The sequence below is a fragment of the Athene noctua genome, chromosome 20 (genome assembly GCF_965140245.1).
Source record: "Athene noctua chromosome 20, bAthNoc1.hap1.1, whole genome shotgun sequence".
Lineage (NCBI taxonomy): Eukaryota > Metazoa > Chordata > Aves > Strigiformes > Strigidae > Athene > Athene noctua.
In genome coordinates, this window is record NC_134056.1 from 612992 (window position 1) to 631589 (window position 18598).

General features: G+C 53.1%; 1 protein-coding gene across 4 annotated transcripts in view; it reads right to left on the minus strand.

Moving 5' to 3' along the window:
• Nucleotides 1-18598, minus strand: part of MVB12B (multivesicular body subunit 12B) — a 59808-nt gene that overhangs the window by 23009 nt on the left and 18201 nt on the right. For all 4 annotated transcript variants that reach the window (XM_074924066.1, XM_074924068.1, XM_074924069.1 and 1 more), the window contains 2 exons: nucleotides 18455-18577; nucleotides 5426-5523 (listed from right to left, as the gene is read on the minus strand). In XM_074924066.1, the coding sequence (XP_074780167.1) occupies nucleotides 5426-5523; nucleotides 18455-18577 (221 nt within the window). The remainder of the gene's footprint in view (nucleotides 1-5425; nucleotides 5524-18454; nucleotides 18578-18598) is intronic.

An 18598-nucleotide genomic window follows, 5' to 3' on the forward strand; every position in this document is an offset into this window, starting at 1 on the left:
ATAATGTGGTGGAACCCAATCACAAAATAGCACTTTTACAGTAAATAGAAGCAACAGCACTGCATCAAGTAACTGCTCCCAAGCGAATAAACGGCCAGCGTTCGGCCTCCTGCGCCCCAGGGTGTGGCCTCAGCAGCGGGTGACGCCTGGGACCTTGCGGGATGGGACACTGAGCTCCAGCCCAGAGGACACGGCACTTTTCTTCTGAAAGAAACCCAAAACCTCCCCGTTCAGTTGGCACCAGCACCGCTGGGGAGCCCCGGCGTTGGCGCTTTTGGGAAAGCCGCCGCGCTGCCGAGGCTCCGGCCGCCAGGGCCGGCTCTGGGGAGGCGAGACCCGGTGTCGGGGCGGCGGAGCTGCACGGGGCCACGCGCCTCTGCCGCCGGTGCCGAGGGAACACCAGCTACTGCTTCAAGGACTTGCACCAATGCTTTCATTGTCTCGGGCTGACAGCTGGCAAGCATTATTGGGAAATATTATCAACAAACATACATCAAAGTATGTTCGGCTTTTGTTCTGTTGCTTTTTCAGCACAGTTTCCATATTTAAGTGTTCAAAAAATGAAACTCAGTCCCATCCAAGGGTAACTCTGATCACCTCATCTCCAGGTTTCTGCTAGAAGAAAAGAGACAGGTTTATGCAGCTGCAGTTCGGTTTCTGCCTACGAGATGACGACTGCAGCACTATCCAGAAGTTCATACACTTGCTTCATGCACAGATCTGGTACAAAGTGGATGGAATTCCTTTGTGCACACACTGTGATGGGGCTGTGCGGTACCTGACAGACCGTGCAGTGCCATTTCTGTCCCGAGTCTGAGAAGGGGTCAAGAGGAAGCACAAGTACTGACAGTCCTGTATTCATATCACATAAATTTGTACCCGACAGCCAACAAACCCGTCTACCTGCAGCATGACACCCAAGATGGCTACTGCAAAATTTCAGGGCAAAAAGAGACAACGCTGCTCAGCGGCGTGCGGGGTTACACCCCAAAGCCAGCCACGGCCTTGTCCACCTGACTTCAGCAGAGAAAACCCTCAGCGTGGGGAAGCAGAGCGCTTGGGCCAGCTCGTGAGCTCCCAGAAACCCCAGCTGAGGGCCTGAAAATCTCCCTCTTGCAAACTCAGTCACTAGTTTCCAAGGCAGGATCCTGCCATGTGCTCTGCAAGGTGTGTTAAGCCTTTTTTCCATCCCTAATCCTTTTCCTGAGACGAGTCGGTTGAGTACGTCTCAAACTGGCAGGTTGAAGCGATTCTGAAAGTGAAATCAAAGGTTAGAGCTGGTGGGGGAGGCCCTGGCCGCTCCGGCGGCCGTGCCCCCCGCGGAGGGTCCTGCATGGCTGGCTGGGCAACCTCGTCCCCAGGCAGGAGAGAGCTTTCGCCTGCAATCAGAATCTGAAGGGGCCTTTCAGCGGAGGATTTTGTAATTCGAGAGGTTTACGTTTCAGTGGCACTTACACAGCAGAAAACTTCCGGGAGGTGAGATCCCCAAGAGGCACCAGCACGCTGGCCTGAGACACTGGTTATTAACTCCAGAGCGCCGCAGCGGTGACAGAGCCCGTCCAATTAGTGAGGCCTGCAGGAATACCCGCACTCCTAAATCTCTTGGTTTCTGAAAGGGTTAAAGCTTATTATTAGCATATAATTTACAGGTCCTTTCTCCCAGGAAAGAAATAATGCACAGTAAATGCCACATTCATTTTAATAATACATGTTACAGTCTGTGCCCAACATCTGCACAAAGGTAAAGCAGACAGATTTTTTTGACATGTCCCACTCTGCCATCCAAACACAGGCTTTTTGTTTCTTAAGTGACGGAAGGTTTAATCAAGAAAGCAGGCAATTCATCAATCGAAACAAGGCTGCTCACACCGCCCTGACAGCACACACATGGTTTTATACAGAAGAAACCTGGCCACCTGTCAGCAGCACCTTTTACATCAGGATATACAAATACACCGAGTGATCAATCCTCCAGCTCTTCCCATTCATTTCTTCGTTTTCTTATTATATTTTTCTTTATGCTAGATGTTGCCCTCATTCTCTGCAGGGATAGATGGGAGACAAGGCAAGCTATGGCTGTTTATACACTATCATAAAAATTTATATACCCTTAGAGTGACTTATTTCCCTTCTATTTGAGTACCATTATTATAAATAATTTTTCACTTCATTCAGGAATTTTCCCTGTACGTTATTATCTGTGGCTGCCTGAGAGGGCTCCCTCTCTCCCTCGCTGTCCTTGTGGCTCTGATAAGCCAAAGCAATATGCAGCCAGAAGATGCTGAAGTCTGAAATGAAGGCAGTATGTAGTCACAACAACATCTTAATTAAGCTGAAGGCCATGAAGAAAGACTACGCTGTGAAATACTGAGCAGTGTCTGTCGACAGGTCTGTCTGGAGCGAGGCATTCTTCTTCCAGCAGCTGCCCCTTCCAACAGGCGCATTAAACCTGTCAGCTCCCCGGCACCGCGCTCCCCGCAGCACCCAGAGACCTTCCGCAGACGGACCCAGAAGGGATCCTGCCCCGGGTGCGGCGGGACGGTGCCAGCGGTGCTGGGCCCAGGGCCGGGGCGGGCAGAGGGCCGATTCCTCTACTGTGCAACCAGGAGTCCCCAGCTTTGTGGTCACCCACCCAGTGTTTCATCGCCAAGGGAGAAATGACAAGAGGCTGGTTAGGAACTGTAATTACTGCTTCCAGGACCACGTTTTCCTTGACTCCAGCTTTGTGACAGTAACGGCAGCGCACACCCCGAGGAGTGACAGGACGGTTCCAGCGGGGGTACGGCCATTTCTGCCAAAAGATATTCTGAGATACCAGCAGGCTCGACAGCCAAAATTCTTCTCACCTTCCACAAACAGGCTGAACCCCAGCTGGAACCGTTCTTTTCACTGACTGCTGAGAAAATCTCGGGTGTCTACAGAGAAGCGCGACCACGCTGCAACTCTGCAGTCCCCCCTTTCCTCAGTGCCCCATCCTGCCCCCACCACGAGAATTCAGACTGAGGCGATACCAAAATCGGAAGAAAAGAGGCTGTTCCTAACGGCTTTTGTCTCCCTGCGCCAGCACCAGGAAACCTCCCATTTTGCCGAGAGCCAAGGGAGGGAGCCCGCAGGTTCGGCCGCCCCGGGTCACCCCGCCGCTGCCACGCCACCGCCAGGACCCCCCCGCGGCAAACCGCGCCCCGGCAGAGCAATTAGGGACGGCACTGGAAGCGCGTTAATAAATTTCCCGTTGCCATGGCACTGCAGCGAGCGCTCGCATCGCCACGCAGATAAAACGGACTGGCTGCAACGACCCCGACGGAACAGGAAACTTCGGAATGGTTTCCACAGCGCGCCCGGGGGCCGATCTGCCTCGGCAATGGTTACGCACGCAGAGGGAATTGTCACAGCACCTCATCACGGCTGCTGAAAAGGCAGCAGCGGTCAGGAGTTACGCGTGAAGAGCCCTGCCAACGCACAGGACGTTTCATATGACAAGACCCTCTCTTCAGAAATGATTCGCAGCTGCAATAGCCATTACAGCACGTGGACGCGCAACAACTCGTGTAACGTGTCTGGACGAGAACGTGCACGCGGGGGGGGCGAGGGGGGGGTTATCTACTTTGACTGAAGCGCGCTCGTGCAAATGCAGAGGACCGACGCCATGGCGCTTTGCAGGCCCTTTGTGCTTTGCTGTGATTATCCAGTAGAGCATTCAGGTTTTTGCAGAACGGGTCAACTTCCAGGCTGCAGCGCCCGCAGAGGCAGCCCCAGAGCAGGGCTGTGCTCAGTGACACTCAGGCGGAGCTGCTGCCGCGCGATTTGTGCGTTCGACGCTCTCTCAGGAGAGGAAGCACAGCTTTCTGTCCTCCACGGGGGACTCTCGTGTGAGCACAAGAACACGCCTCCCCTTACATTTCTAAATCTATTAGGGCAGGAGAGTAACAAGAAAAATGAGTACTGACAAGAATTATGCAATTGTTATATTCCATCTATTTAGGAACCTGAAGCTGCAGTTTCAGCCAGAGATTACCTTTCAAATAGCCCTTTGATTATGGTACATGAATTAATGCCATGTTCCCATGTTAGAATTGTCACTCACTATTAATAGCAGGAACCTGCGAATGGCACATTTTTGCCATCTTCTCTTCCTGATTATGCACAAGCACTACCTGTCGTACAGCCCACTGAACCCACCGCTGCTCCTTCTGCGTTTCCAAACTGTCCTGAAAAATCTCCTTCAGCCAGAGGCAGGGACTGCACCTCCAGTACCTTTTGACAGAGTCAGGTTTAAAGCCAGTATTTTTCTCTTCTGGCAAAAAATGACAAACAAAGAGCAACCTGTGGCTAAGTGTGATTCTACCGTGCCTATCACAATATTTGTTCAGGTGTAATACTACACCCAAAAAAATAATTCTAAGGAAAACAGTGCTCTTGCACTGCTCAGCTGAAGTGCAGAACCTGAGCCAGCCCCACAAGAGAAGAGGCAGGTGAAACGCACTGTTGTGTCACAGCTGTGCCCGACCGTTTTCTTTAGCTTGCAGAACCAAAAGTCCTTTTTTGCTGCGGTTCGTGAACCGCTCCAGGCCTCGGAGCTCTCGGCACGTCCAGGAGCGACAGACCCCATGAGGCAGAGCTCTGGAGCAGCCCTGCCCCTGGCTCCCAGAGGCGTCTCTTCCTGGGCCCCTTCCTTCTCAGCTCCCTCCAGGGAAGGCAGGAGGCCAGGCCTGCCCCAGGGGACCCCAGCTCCAAACCCAACCCACCGCGGGGTCCCGGAGCACAGAACAACTACCCGGGCCTGCACGGGTGCAGGATGGGCTTGATCCTCTCTTTAAATACACATTTTCCCCGCCAACTAGTACTAGTTAAAAATAAAAGCCAGCTAAATTATTCATTGGCAGGTTTTTTCCATAGTGACATCTGGAAACTATCACTGGCTCTAGCACTTGTATACCAGGCTGGAACAGTGAACAGAGAGAAAGCTGCAGCTGGGGCGACCGAGCGTGCCTGCGCAAGCACACGCTTCTTACGAGTAACACACAACTCCCCGTATCCAAACATCTTATTTCAAATAAGCCCTAATGCAAGACAAAGCTTCCCATGAAACGGGCAGAGGTGTCATCTCTCATGACTCACCTGCGAAGACCATGAGAAAGACGAGGCGCAAAATTTGTGTCAGTGTTGGCTTCCATCAGAGCTCCCACCCGGCCCCTCCGCGGGCAGCAGCACCCCCCCAGCGAGCGGTGACGTCTGCTGCCAGTGCACGTGTGCCTGGGCACGTCTGGGGGTCTCTCTGCACCCCCTCTGCTCTCGACACTTAAACGGCACCGAGGAAAAGCCAGACGGAGGTTTCCCGCACAGGTGCCACATGGCTGGCTGCGTGCGCAAGCTCTGCTTGGTTACACGTCCGACTACACGGAAAGCTTTGCGAGCGCCAGCTCACCTGAGATGGCGTACAGATTCGAGTGCTGGTGCTCCAAGTCCAGGCGAGTGCTGTGACTTTTCCCTCGGAAGCTGGCGGGGAGCGTCAGTGAGATATGCCTGAGGACGAGAGATGGGAAACGGAGGTGACGTTACCACAGAGCGGAAGGTTTCTGCTGCCGTCAGGTCGCTCTTGCCTGACGATTTAAGCAGTAAACATTAATTTTAACACTGCTTGTAAAAGCCAGAGCAGGCCCCTACTCCCAGGAGGAGACCGAGGGTGGTTCAGCTGCTTCACCGTCTCCTCAGCCCAGCTGTGAGCCCATCTACACCCTGGTGTGATGCCCCCACCCTGCTGACCGACAGACTCGGCGAACAGCCGATGCGCTACAGAGGCGGCCACCCCCCGCCCTGGCAGGACACGGCAGCTCCTCGCCAGCCGCCAGCCTGGGCCAGCCTGCGAGCAGGGGACCCCCTCTGCAAACACAAGTCTCAACATCAGGAGCATCCCCCAACACCCCGCGGGACTCAACTGCGTCTCCTTCAAGGCAGAACACGCTAACGGCAAGCGCTTCACATTCATCCGTACCAAAAACTTGAAGAAGCTTCATAAATAAGATCTTTGAACGTCTCCTGGTGACCGAGGGCTGCCCCCAGCCTCCCCGGAGCAGGCGCAGGTCCCCGCGCCCTCCGGGGCAGAGGCACAGGCCCAGTGCCCCTGCGCCAGCCCCGGGGACAAGCGGAGCCAAACCTCCCCCGGCCCCTCTCCAGCCGCGGGACGGCCCCTTCCCAGCAGCGTCTGCCCCGTGCCCCCGCAGCGCGGAGATATTTTTACACTTCCATTAAACCTCCCTATAAAGAGGAAAAAGCAGAGCTTGTGGAAGTGAAGTTGAAACTATTTTTGGTGGCTCAGAGCTTACTAAAAGGAAAATCCTGGGCACAGGCTAGAAGAGGAGGTGGGTGACTCCCCAGGAACAGGCGGAGAGGGAGGGTGGACGCGGCACCCGACAGGCCCCGCTCCCGTCGGGCTCGGCCCGGGGCTGCTCACGAGCCGCCGGAGCCGGGAGCTGCTCCACGCCAGCCACGGCACCGAGGATGCACCTGGTGGCCCAGGCCTCGAGCGAGGCCACTGGCCAAGCCTGCTGCCAGGTCCTGCTAGTGGCCGTCACTGATGGCCCACAGATTTCTAAGCTTTGATGAGAGATTTCGGCTTTTCCCTTTTAATTCAAATCTGTATTTTTCTAATACTGATCCCAGGTCTGTGTGAATTTTTATCAAACGTTATCATTAATCTTCTGGACCACGTTGCCACACGTAACGAGGACGCACCCTCCTCCCAGAGAGGCGCAGCAGGAGGCAGAGGCAGCAGCGACCGAGAGTTTCTGGGCACGGCAAGAGCCTCGGCATCGCCCCCCTGCCAGAACAAGGCACCCTTTGTGTCCCCTCATGGACGCCCGAGCTGCGTGAAAGGGCCCTGGGCACCTTCCAGCAGAGCATCAAATCCACGTTCTCAGCTAGCAGGTTTTATCTACCGAGCAGATCATCTGGAAATTATCTGCCTTTAAAAACCGCACACATTTTGTGAAGGCCTATGTATTTTTAGCCCTTGATGCAGCTGATGGTGAACAGCACGGATAAAATAAGAAAAAGCAAACATCGGTTTGAGTGTGCTTGTGCTTCCCAAAGCTATTTCTAACCAAAAAAAGATGGTGTGAAAATATTTTCAAATTTGGCTAACAGTTTGCTATTTAAAACACAATCCATATGAGACTCTTTGTGAGCAGAGGCAGGTTTGTCATGAACACACTTTAAAACAGAAGACTGCTGCCTGTAGGCATTACACGCTTCTCATTTGTTTTTTAATAGCAGTATCCAAAAATACTTTCTGAGGCACCAAAAGAGTGAACAGACAGACTTTTGAATTTCTCTGGCTCGTACAGGGGGCTGCTTTTTTCACCCCAAACAAAACAGCAGGAATAGCTTTGCAAGTAAACAAAGCGGATCTACTTAAAAGGCCCCTTTCTGAGCAGAGGATTTCAAAAGTTTCGACCAGCTTCTGGTGCAGGAGAGGCCGACCCTCCTTCCCTCCGGACAGCCCTTTCCCGCAGCCGGCGCAGGGCAGCGGCACCGCGCACGCGCCATGGAGCAGCCGCGGGCTCCCCGCAGAGCTCCGAGCCTCAGTTTGCAGAGAGACTCTGAACCGAGTCCCCAGTCGCTCCCGGCGTGCCTGGCAGCTCGGGCGGGCACCAGGCTTCCGAGCGCCATATGCTGAAGCAGAGCGCAGGCTCCACGCGGGTAATTAAAACGAATCGCTCGGCGGCCCAGGGCCTGACCACGCGCCCAGGAGCGCCGTACCCAGACCCCGCTGCCCCGCTCCGCGGGGGGTCCCCCCGCTCCCCGCTCCGGAACCACCAAGATGTTCCCCCGCTGCGCGTGGGGCTGAGCGACTCGGGAGCCGGGAGCGCCCGTTCGGCCGGTGTCCCAGGGCACGTGGAAACGACGGCCCGTGGCCCCCCGCCACGGCCGCTTTCGGGCACACGGGGCATTTCATCGCTCCCAGCCGGCCGCGCCGAGGACAGCAGCTCTCTCCAAGGAGACTGTTCTGCTGCAAGACCACCAGACGGATGGCAGTAACTGCGAGAAGATCAGCTCCCCCCTTCCCCCTTCCCTTTTTTACAAGTATGACATTGCAGGGAAAAATGGGAAACAAAGTCTAATTTATTTTAAATTAATGCAAACTTTGGCCAGGATCAATATAACTTATACCTACTAAGTTGATTGCATAATGCATTTTCCTTATGCGTTCTGAAAGCCAAATCATTTTGCATTGTAGAAGACAAAAAAAAAAAAAAAAGTCTGCCATTGAAAAGCAAGAAAATCCCAATTACAAAGTCCCCAAGTTCCTAAACACATATCGTGAAAGTATGTGCAGCTCTGCGGCATATGGCAAATCAATTACTAGTTTAAATTTTAAAACAAAAACATGGTAAATGTGTTGCAGAAATAATCAAGAACAACGGTTTGGTTTAGATTACAGTGGCCACTAGAGTTTTGAATACAATTAATCATCATTCCAGGCAATGGGAAGCCATATTGACACTTATTCCTAATTTGAATATTTAATTAGGGTGAAGTTCTTCATCAAATTATCACAGAACTGGGAGGAAAGCCTAAAAGATTTAAACAATTACTACTTTAACCCTTCACCAACTGCTCACCTGCGAGCACAAGAACCTCTTCCCCGCTGCACGGAGCAAGAACGCGCTGGGCGACGGGAAAAGGACTGAAGAGAGACAACGGCCGGCGGGGGGGCGGGAGACCCGCCCGGGCACGGGCTGCTGCCCGCGCTCCTCCGCCCTCAGCCCAGCAGAGCTTTCGGGCCACATCTCTGTCTAGGGCTTTTGTGTTTTGCTGGGTTTGGTTTGGGTTTGTTTGATTTTATTTTTTTTTTCACACTGCAGATCTGCCCAGCCTCCCCCATCGGGTCCCTGTGCCGAGGGGCACAGCAGCTGCTGCCCACCCCGCGTGGGGGGGTCCCAGCCCCTGCCCTGCACCCGCGGGACGGGGCCGGAGCCCGGCGCTGCCCCGGACCCACCGCACCTCCCGCCAGGCCGCGGGCACCCTCCCTCCGCACAGCTCTGCCTCCGATCGCTCAAACACCCCTTCATGTGCCGTATTAATCCATATAAGAGAATCTCTTTTAATGAGGAGTGATATAGTTATGAACTCTCTAGAGCCATAATTAGAGCAAACTAATTGAAGTTGTGTTTTGACACACTTTCCAAATTCACGGGTACTGCATGACATATTCACAACACTACTGCTGCACAGCCATGGTGACAGCAAAATCATTAGGCTAATAACGCTTATTTGCATTCTTATCATGCCAGCAGCACGCCGTTAAATACTGCCTCAACCAGCGCTCGTTTACTCTGAAAGTTTCCACTGAAAGATATTAACAGTAATTATTAGTACTTTAGTGGAATCTCTAATGTTAAGGAATGGCAACTCCCATTAACTATCCCCATGCCAATTATTTTCCTTCTGAACCATCACAAAAAGCCGTTTTCTCCCTCCGCGGCGAGGGAGGCGCCGAGGCGGCTCTGGCGCTGCCGGGAAGGACAGACAGACGCCTGCCCCGGCCGGGCTCCAGCCACGCTCTCCAACGCCAAAGTCAAAACCACGCTGCTCCAGCACGGGTTAAATAGGAAAAATATCTCTCCCCAGCATACAATAATTTCCAGGATGAAACTACTGCAACAGCACAGTTCAGGGCAGGGCAGATTTAATTACTCTCTTAACTTCAGCTTTTCTTTCAGTCACTAAATCCATGGAACAATACAAACAGCAGCAAGGGAAGCAGCACGTGATGAGAGACCCTTCACGTGCCCGCAAAGGCGCTTTGAGGTCTGTGCACATTATGGTCACTTTTTGAATGTTTTTGGAGAGAAACTCGCATAAAACAGGCCCAGGAATGCCCGACGGTTCCAAATCAGTTATTAATAACTGTCTGCAGGAAGGTGATGAACTGCTTTTGAAGTCAGGGGGAAAGTACTCATAAAAGGTAACAGAGGATCATAAGGGGAAACGCCAGATATCAAAGGGTGCTTCGTAATTCATATAAAAATATCAACAATGCACAGCAGAAGAGCAATGCGAAATTCTCACTTTCCAGCTGGATTGGATGACCGTGGTGGAGAAATCAGGCAAAAGTTCTAAGAACCGCCCCACGTTACCAAATATATTAGAAACCACCCTGCACGCTGCAGCCTGGAGTTGTCCTGGTCCACCATCACGACTGCACGACTGCAATTTGCTTTAAACCAAGTTAAGAACGGTGCCGCAGAAACGGCAGTCTCATAGGAACCCTTCAAATAAAAACGATTCTATCCTCCATAATCAATGGACTACGCAAAGATCACGCCTCATGAAAAACTGAGGACAGAACAATTAAACTCCAAGCTGTAGAAAGCTGAAAACACACCTACAAGAGGTTAATACCAGGCTGGAGCTCTCAAGAAACATAAACCACCTTGAAAGCTTTGCCTGCGGAGGGAGGAAAAGGCCCATTTCTAAGCAAGGAGCTGACAGACAGCAGAGGACGTCGCAGCCACCGCTCACCCAGCAGAATGCATTTTCCAAACTGCAGCTCACAGACAACACCACGGCAGATATCGTCGGCTCTGGCCGTGTCCAGAACCCCATCTACAGCATTTATTCACAGTCCTTAACTTTTACTGTGCTCAGGCATTGCGATGCCAGAACACCTACCTCATACTCCAAAGAACTGCAATGAAAAACAAAACTGTGAGGCAAGAATCACCTCGGGTAATGGACTTCATTCCAGACAATCTATTCTCATCGTGTAAACCAAATATTTAAATACTTTCTAAAACCTTCCTGACCCTTTCCCTAAAACAAGCAACATATGGGCTTTGCAAGCATTTCATCTCATTCCAAGCTACTAAAATATCCTGTTTCCCAAAAATCAATGAGGGCTGGTGGTGCCAGATTCAGGTTTTATAAAAGCCCAAGCGCATGGGAGAATGAAAAAGGGAGTGAACGATTCTTTCCACTTTTAGATCTACCCGTTTCATTTTGCCAGCTGCAGAGAGGGGAGAAGGCCCGTCTGCTGCAGGCGCACCCAGCCGCACACCCGGCCTGCCTGCGCGCAGCCCCCCGGCACGGCCACGCCTCGAGGAGAGGGGGAAAGGATGCTGTGCTGTCCTGTCAAAGCCGGAGCAATCCCCAGCTGAAGGGAACAAACCCCGATGACGCTAACAAGGGAGCGTGATCTACCGCAGACCAGCGACCCAAAGTGTAAGGCTTGATGCAGAATGAAGCTCCCGCAGCTCCCTCTGTACAGGGATTAATTTAGATCAGAGGACTTAAGTAACCAGGGTAGAACAGCTGCCAAACAATAGAAAAAAACCCAACAAGTTTAATTTACGCTGCTTGGAAGTCTGAGCTGTAGCCCATTAAATTGTTATAGGCAGAGGACTGCATCAAAGAACGGAGACCTCGTACTGTAAGCATGAAGTGCTTATGAAGTGGTTGTCTTAGATGAGCAGCGCGGCGTCTCTGGAGGCTGCAGCGGGAAGAGCGCAGCTTTCCACATCCTTCACTAGCTGCTCTCCAGAGTCAGGAGTTTTCAGATAATGAAGCAGTAGGGAAAAATTGCCAAACAGCAGAAATACTCCAAAAAGATAAATTACACACGGTGTAAGCTTCCGCGGTTAGGATTTTAAATTCTGTCAAATTAATCAGCACAACAAAGCCGGGGCTCAGGCGTCGGCTGAGGAGCATCTCTCGGAGGCAGAGGGGGCTGCGGCCGGCCGAGCCCCCAGCCCCGGGGGGCTGCAGGCACAGCCCAGCCCCGGGGGAGCAGCGACGCCGGCCCCGCACAACCCGCTAAACAAATATTCCACATAAAGACTCATTTGGGAAGAGCACGTTGTCAGCACTTTGCCAGTAATAAATAATGACAGTCCAAACACTTTACTAAAAGCAATAAACTCAAGAAGTGTTTTGGAAAATGGTGAAAGTGATTGATTTAAAGAAGGAAATATCTGAACGCAACCACATGCACTTCAGGGTGAAAGCACAGATTACAAATCAACAGTGGCAGAGATCATATTAAATAGCAGACAACACAAGTTTTAGGGAAAAAACGCTCGATTCCCCCGCAGGGCTTATTTAACAAGTGAGTACAGAGCGTCTTTGAATGAATACCTTCAGTTTGTACTTAATGACCCTCCGCTATACCCTGAAGAAAACATGCCTCCAGGAATATGACTATAGCAGGAGCAGGGCTCTATAAAGAAAAATGACTCTAAGGAGATCGAAGCCTCTTCACTCAGAGCACTCCCCAAATTTTTCAATGCATCCTCAAAATCGGCTAAATCAATCAGGCTTCTTCTAACTACAGCTAATGTCTGTCTCTCAGCTGCTGCAGGGGACCCTTGTGCCTGGAAACCACGCGTATTGTTCAAACACTTTTTCCTAATCATCGTTTTCTACCACTAAAACATACTGGACTCTGACCAGTTTTTGCACGTCTTCATCCAGCTGAGCTGGATCTGAGCCACGCGGTCAGGGCAGCCTCGTAACAAATTCCTTATGGGGAGCAGACTCCGGATAACCACGCCAGCACCCCTTACCTGCTCAGACAATCACGTTCGGGTTTGCACAGGGTACACTCATCACGGACATTTCAGCCTTCAGTTTTGCTTCTAACCATACCCACCGGAAAGGGTCTGTGGAAACGCTTCCTCCAAGCTCCAGCTTATTGTTTCAGTCTCATTGCGGGTTTTTTATCCACAGCTACTGTGATGTGAAACCCAGCCCTTGCACCGCTCTTGGCCTCTTGCAGGGTACGTAGTTCTAAACCTAGGAATACTGTGCTGTATTTCACGATACACGCGAGTTGAGCATTCGAGCCAAAGAATATGTTTTATTAGTTGTAAATCAGAAGGTAGTTGCACTTTAGAGCTCTTTTGATGAAGCAGATTAGAAAATGCAACTCCACCAAGAGGGAAGCAGTTTGCAGAGAGGATCGGGCTGTTGGAGATCCCACTGGCAACGTTTCTCAGAGCGCTTTCCAGTCAAACCAGAAACATCCATCCCAAAGTACTCCTTATTTGGTAGCATTTGGGTCCGATGAGGGACTCTAAGGCAGCCCCCCCGGCTCTGTGAAGCGCCCTGGCCATCGGGCTGCCAGTGTCGTCTGCCCCCGGGCCCACGGCAGCTTTCTGAAGTCTTGGCTTGGTTCCACGCCAGAGCAGAGTAAGCACTGAAACCCTGGAACCTTTCCTCTACAGGCCCTCCAGAAAATTTATTTTAAACGTCTTAAAGAAAAAGTTAAGTTATTTCTAAATAATATTGTAGCTACTTAAGAAACAGGGGAGGCAAAAGGCTTCCCACTTCCCTTCAATTAATCCACGGCCGCGGGAAGACGCGCGGCGGCAGCGCCAGCCCCGTGCCGCACCGGCTGGCGGGGGCTGCTTTATTACCTGCCACCTATTGCACATCATCAGCCTCCAGCAGAAAGCCACACACTGATCATTTTCCAAGCTTACACGACAAAGTTCAAACACCATTAATAAATCAATTTGAAAAATCAGACTTCTCTGCCTAGAAAGGAAATTCTTACATTCCTTAACATGAAGCTCCACTGGGAGCAGAGGAACAGGAGCAAATCATTTCCCTTTCCTAAGGAGGGGTAGTTTAACTATTTAAAAGGTAATTGGGAGCACGGGAGGAAAAACTACACATCCTGCTCTTATTTCAGGGGTTTAAGTAGGGCAATTGTTATCTTCTTATCAAAACCAGAGCAGCGCTTCCCTGGTGCGACGCGCTGCCAGATCAAGGCCCGAGCGCGCGGTGGCAGGGGCGGGCGGTGGCACGGGGCGGCCGCCAGCCCCGCAGCACCAACGAGCCCTTCCGCGAGTTTATCAGCCCCGTGGCTCGGGCAGGACTCAGCCACCGCAGACGTGTGCGGGGGCCCCGGGGCTGGCCTGGCACACGGCCCCGCGCCGGCAGCGCCGGGACCCCCGGGGAGGAGGCCTGCAGCAGGGAGAGGCGCGGACCCCCGCACCCCCAGACCCCTGTGCCCGCGGAGGCTTCGCCTGGCCCCGGCTCACCCCACGCTCGCTGCCGCTGGGGCCGGCCCAGCCGCTCCGCCTTGCCAACCGGGAGAAAACCCTGGGCCCTTTCCACCCGGCTACCCCGTGCCGGCTTCGGCAGGCAGGGCTGCGTGTCCCTCTCCAGACCCTCTCCCCACTGGCCCCGCAAACTGGTGCCGGCTGCGGGGGGCATGCTCGGGGCTGCCACCCACCGCCCCGCCAGCACGGCAAGTCCCTCCCGCGCCGCTGGGCTCTCCCGGCCGGGGCAGGCGCGGCCCTCGGGGCCGACACGGCTCCGCTCGCCTGTGGCTCGAGCCGCTGACCAGTCCGTGACCCTGTGAGCACCGTGAGCCCCACCAAGCCCTGCAGCTCGGGCTCACCCCTGCCCCAGACCCGGCCTGCCCTCTCCCCCGCCCCAGCACGGGGCTTCTCACTGCGAGGGGCCGGGGAGACGCGCCAGCGGCAGCGCAGGAGGAGTTTTCTGCCCTTCTGAAGCCCAGCGGCGAGCGCCCAGCCACGCTAACGCACGGTACGAATACAAGTGGATTGCAGCAAGATCCTCCTTCTCCCTGGTAAGCCATTAACCTTTCAGATGACAGCCTTGCAAACTAAATGACTGAACGATTCCCAGGGTCAGCACGAATCTACATTTTCAAAACCTGACATCAACAAGTAAAAGTTGTGACTGAATCCTGGTCTCTGCGAGAGGAAGATTAAACGCCTGTGACACATCATCTGCAATCAGAGTGCTCCATTTCCCAAAGTATCCGTCACAGATTGATAACATCCACGCAAAAAGTTAAGTGCAATTATGTCTGTCACTGTAAAACACACTTCAGCAGCACTGACTGACATCTTGCTCGCAGCTGACAAATTGTGAGAGGGCTGTTTGAGTGACGGTGGTAGAGACTCCCGCCGCACCTCGGGAAGGGATGTGGAACGCGCTCCCGACCCGCAGAAGCCACGCAGGCTCACGACGCTCTGCGGCTGACGGGAGCCATCGCGTAGGCAGCCACAAGGCAAAAGGGCTCAAGGCTGGCTCTGTGAGCACTCACAGAAGTCGGGGAGTGGCCCCCAGAAGGCTGGAACTGGACCTGAAGAGGAGAATGTCACACTCAAACCCTGCTCTAGCCTGCTCCGACAGAGCTCGGGGCATGGCGGGGGGCTGAGCCCCGAGACGCTGCTCGAACGCTCGTGCCGGGTCCCAGCCCACGCCCTGGCAGTCGCCGATCCCCAGGCGGGGCGAGGCAGAAGTGGGCAAAGGGCCGGGCGAGTTACCCGATGCTCACGCCTCCTTTGGGGGAGGATCACCTTCTTGCTCCCCAAAGCGGCGTCACCACGCGGCACCGGAGAGCGCGGGCCCCGAGCGCAGAGCTGCTGAGGAAAGTCACGTTAACCTCCCACTGGTGACTCAAGTCAACAAAAGCAGTTCTTCAGCAGCAGCCTTCTAGGATGGGAAACTGCAAGTGCATTTCTCCAGGCTGCCATTAGTGCCAAGAAGCTGTCGCAGAATTTGGAGAGAAAAGACAGTAAAGCAGCTTGATGCCTTGCACAATGGCAGGGCTGTGCTCCGCGGCACAGCACGCCCCCCTCGCTGGGGTGCGCCCGGGCTGCCGATAGAGCCCATTAAGCCAGATGCCTGCAGCAGGGAACACCAAGGAGGAGAAATGGCTGAAAAATAACGTGTGCAGTCCAGCAGGAATATCAAACAAAGGCTCCCCTTGTGCAGCTCCGACCGCGAGCCGTAACCCCGCGACACAAGCGGTGGCAGCAGCACCGCTGACGCGCAGCAAGCCGGGGAGGTCAAACCCCCAACAGATGACAAAGCTCTGATGTGCCGCCCTCCGCTGCCACCGGGAACTTTGTATCACAGATCAGAGCAGGAAACATGGCCGGTGCAGAAACAAGCGTCTCCCCCAGCAAAAGCCCTTCCACTCAGGAAGGTTTTGCTGTGCAGAAGCTCACTGGTGTGTTTCAGTGCTCTAGTTTATGTCCAGTGTTAGCAATTGCTCTGAAGCACCCCGGCACGCCCCCTTGACTTAGAATTATTTTATAATTCTCGACAGCAGCTGAAGAGAACAGCCGAAACACCCGACCAGCCCCACGGCAGAACCTCCACACACGCCCTGTTCAGCACTGCTCACCCATTTTCTCTCAGCACTCACAGCAGCATCAACAACTCGCTGCTGTTCCTGCCAGGGTTATATCTACACGGAATAAACCAGCAAACTGGCTACAGTGCAACCTCATCTCTCTATGGCGGTGTAAAAATAAGAGGTTACTTGTGACTACAATCTTCCACAAACATTAAGTGTTGAGTAACTTACCACATTGCTGATAAAGTATTAGGAAAGGCTTTCAAGTAGTATGTGTTCCCCATAATAATGAAATATTTGCAGGATGCACCTTTATATACATTTCTATTTCTTAACAAATATATTGGATAATAAATAATCAGAGTAAAAAAACAGACATGAAAGATGCTTTGAATGATCAGGCTGGTGGTGTAAAAGTTACCTGTAAATCACGCACAGGGCATGAGAGTGGAGCTGGCTACAGACAGGTGGTTTTTACTAGGAGGCATTAATGTAACATTCAATTATTCCACTGCATACTGGCTGTTTTAACTCAGCCAAATTAGAATACATTTTATATTGACTATTTTGACATTTGCTTTATTTGGCAAGTAAAACAAAACTGATCCAATTTCCTTGCAGCCATTGTAAACCATAAACTGTACAACAAGAGGTTATAAAATATATAAGCCTTGTAAACACTTCTTTTCAGACTGTCGCTGATGCTCTGAGCTCTAATTTTGGCCCCGTTCCCAATAGCTCTGACGCTGCTCTGCAGCCTTCCCTGCTCGGCCATAAAGTGACCCTTCCACACTTAGTGATTAAGGACCGCCATTGACATTCTCTTGCTATGATAATTTTTTCTCTTTATTGTGGAAATCTGCCTAGGCAGGAATTTCTTGCGGACAGAAAATGAAGATCTGTGCTCTAAAATCAAGACATCTTTTCCTCTGATCTCGCACGGCCTGTGCTAGCATGTAGCCGATGTCCAGCGGAGCTTCAAAACAACGTACCAGCTCCCGGGGGGGCAGGCTGAAACCTCCAGCAGGCTGCTGGCTTTTCATCTCTCTTGCCTCCATCTCTGCTTGAGAAGCAAGACAGCATGTCTGCCTGCAGCACACCTGACAGCACGGGCCCGCCAGCAGCGTGCCACAGCGTGGCAGGAGACCGAGCAGGACTCAGCGAAAGAAACGCCCACATGCTTTGGGGAGCTCCAAGAGCCACTGCAAGACAGGAGATTTAAGTCTGGGTCACGGGCGAAGGCTCAGAGGTGCACACCTGCCTTCAAAAGACACCTGACAGATTTTTCGGGAGGTTTACAGCCGTTCAAGAGCGTCACTCTCTGAAATGACCTGTAAACCAAGACTCGGAGGACAGGAGTATTGTGCACCCACAGGACAGCACGACCTCTGCACACAAACCCACCCCCCTGGAGCTGGCTCCTGCTGCCTCCTTCGAAATCCAGCTCCCGACGTTACTGTAACACCGTAAACGTATCTGCAGCGCCAAGTGCCTCCTGCAGAAATACACGTTCGCTCCATGAAGCCAAAGCCCAAAGGGACCCGCAGAGGACGTGCTGTCCCCTGGCACCGGCCCGCCCTGGAGCTCCGGGGATGAGCCCACCTCACGCTGCGTCCCCGGCGAGCCAGCGCCGGCGGCGCCAAGCGCAGTTTAACCTCTGTCTGCGCTGCCTTGTTGCTTAACAACACTCTGCTTCGTCCAGAGAAATCCAGCAAGCCAGCTGTCAACACAGGACTCCTGTTAGATACACGCAAGCACGTGCATCCACACACACACACACACACACAAATACTGTCTCTACCGCCGGGAAAACGACCCGCACAGGCCCCGAGCAGGCGCCTGCCCGGGGGCACCGCTCGGGCTGCTCGGCCTGCACCAGCACCGGAGCACAGCGCTCGGGTCCAAGAAGAGAAAAAACGGGGGCAGTACCTCAAACCACGAGCAGACCGATTCTGGGGAAGGAGCAGAACTTGCCTCCCTGTGCACTGAAATCTGTATGAATGCTTCTGCCTCCCCTGGGTCGAGGAGGCCCATCAGCCTGGCTACACTTCTGGCCCACGGCCCAGGGGTGACACACCTGTACTTGTTTGAAACTAAACGTCCCGCACAGTTTAAAGCAAAGATAAGTTGTAGTTTGCAGTTTCCCTTCCTCTGGGGGCTTTTTCTTTCTTCTGACTTTTTGAATTTCCAGTAGGCAGATATAACCCATTCCCTCGTTATCGCATCGTGCCACGTAACGCTCTCACCGATGTGACACCCTGGTCTTGATTCTGCCAGGGAAGGTTTGCAAGGCAGCATCCAGCAGGAGGGGCTGGAAAGCAGAAAACGTACCTTGGCAGGTTAGGAGCTGGTGTGGAGGATGGTACTTGGGAAGGAGGAGTCGCAGGCTGGGAAGGTTCGTGGTTGCGTGGAACTCTGCCCATGCGGTACCAAATGCCCATGCTGTTCAGCTCCCTGCGTGAGGACACAGAGACA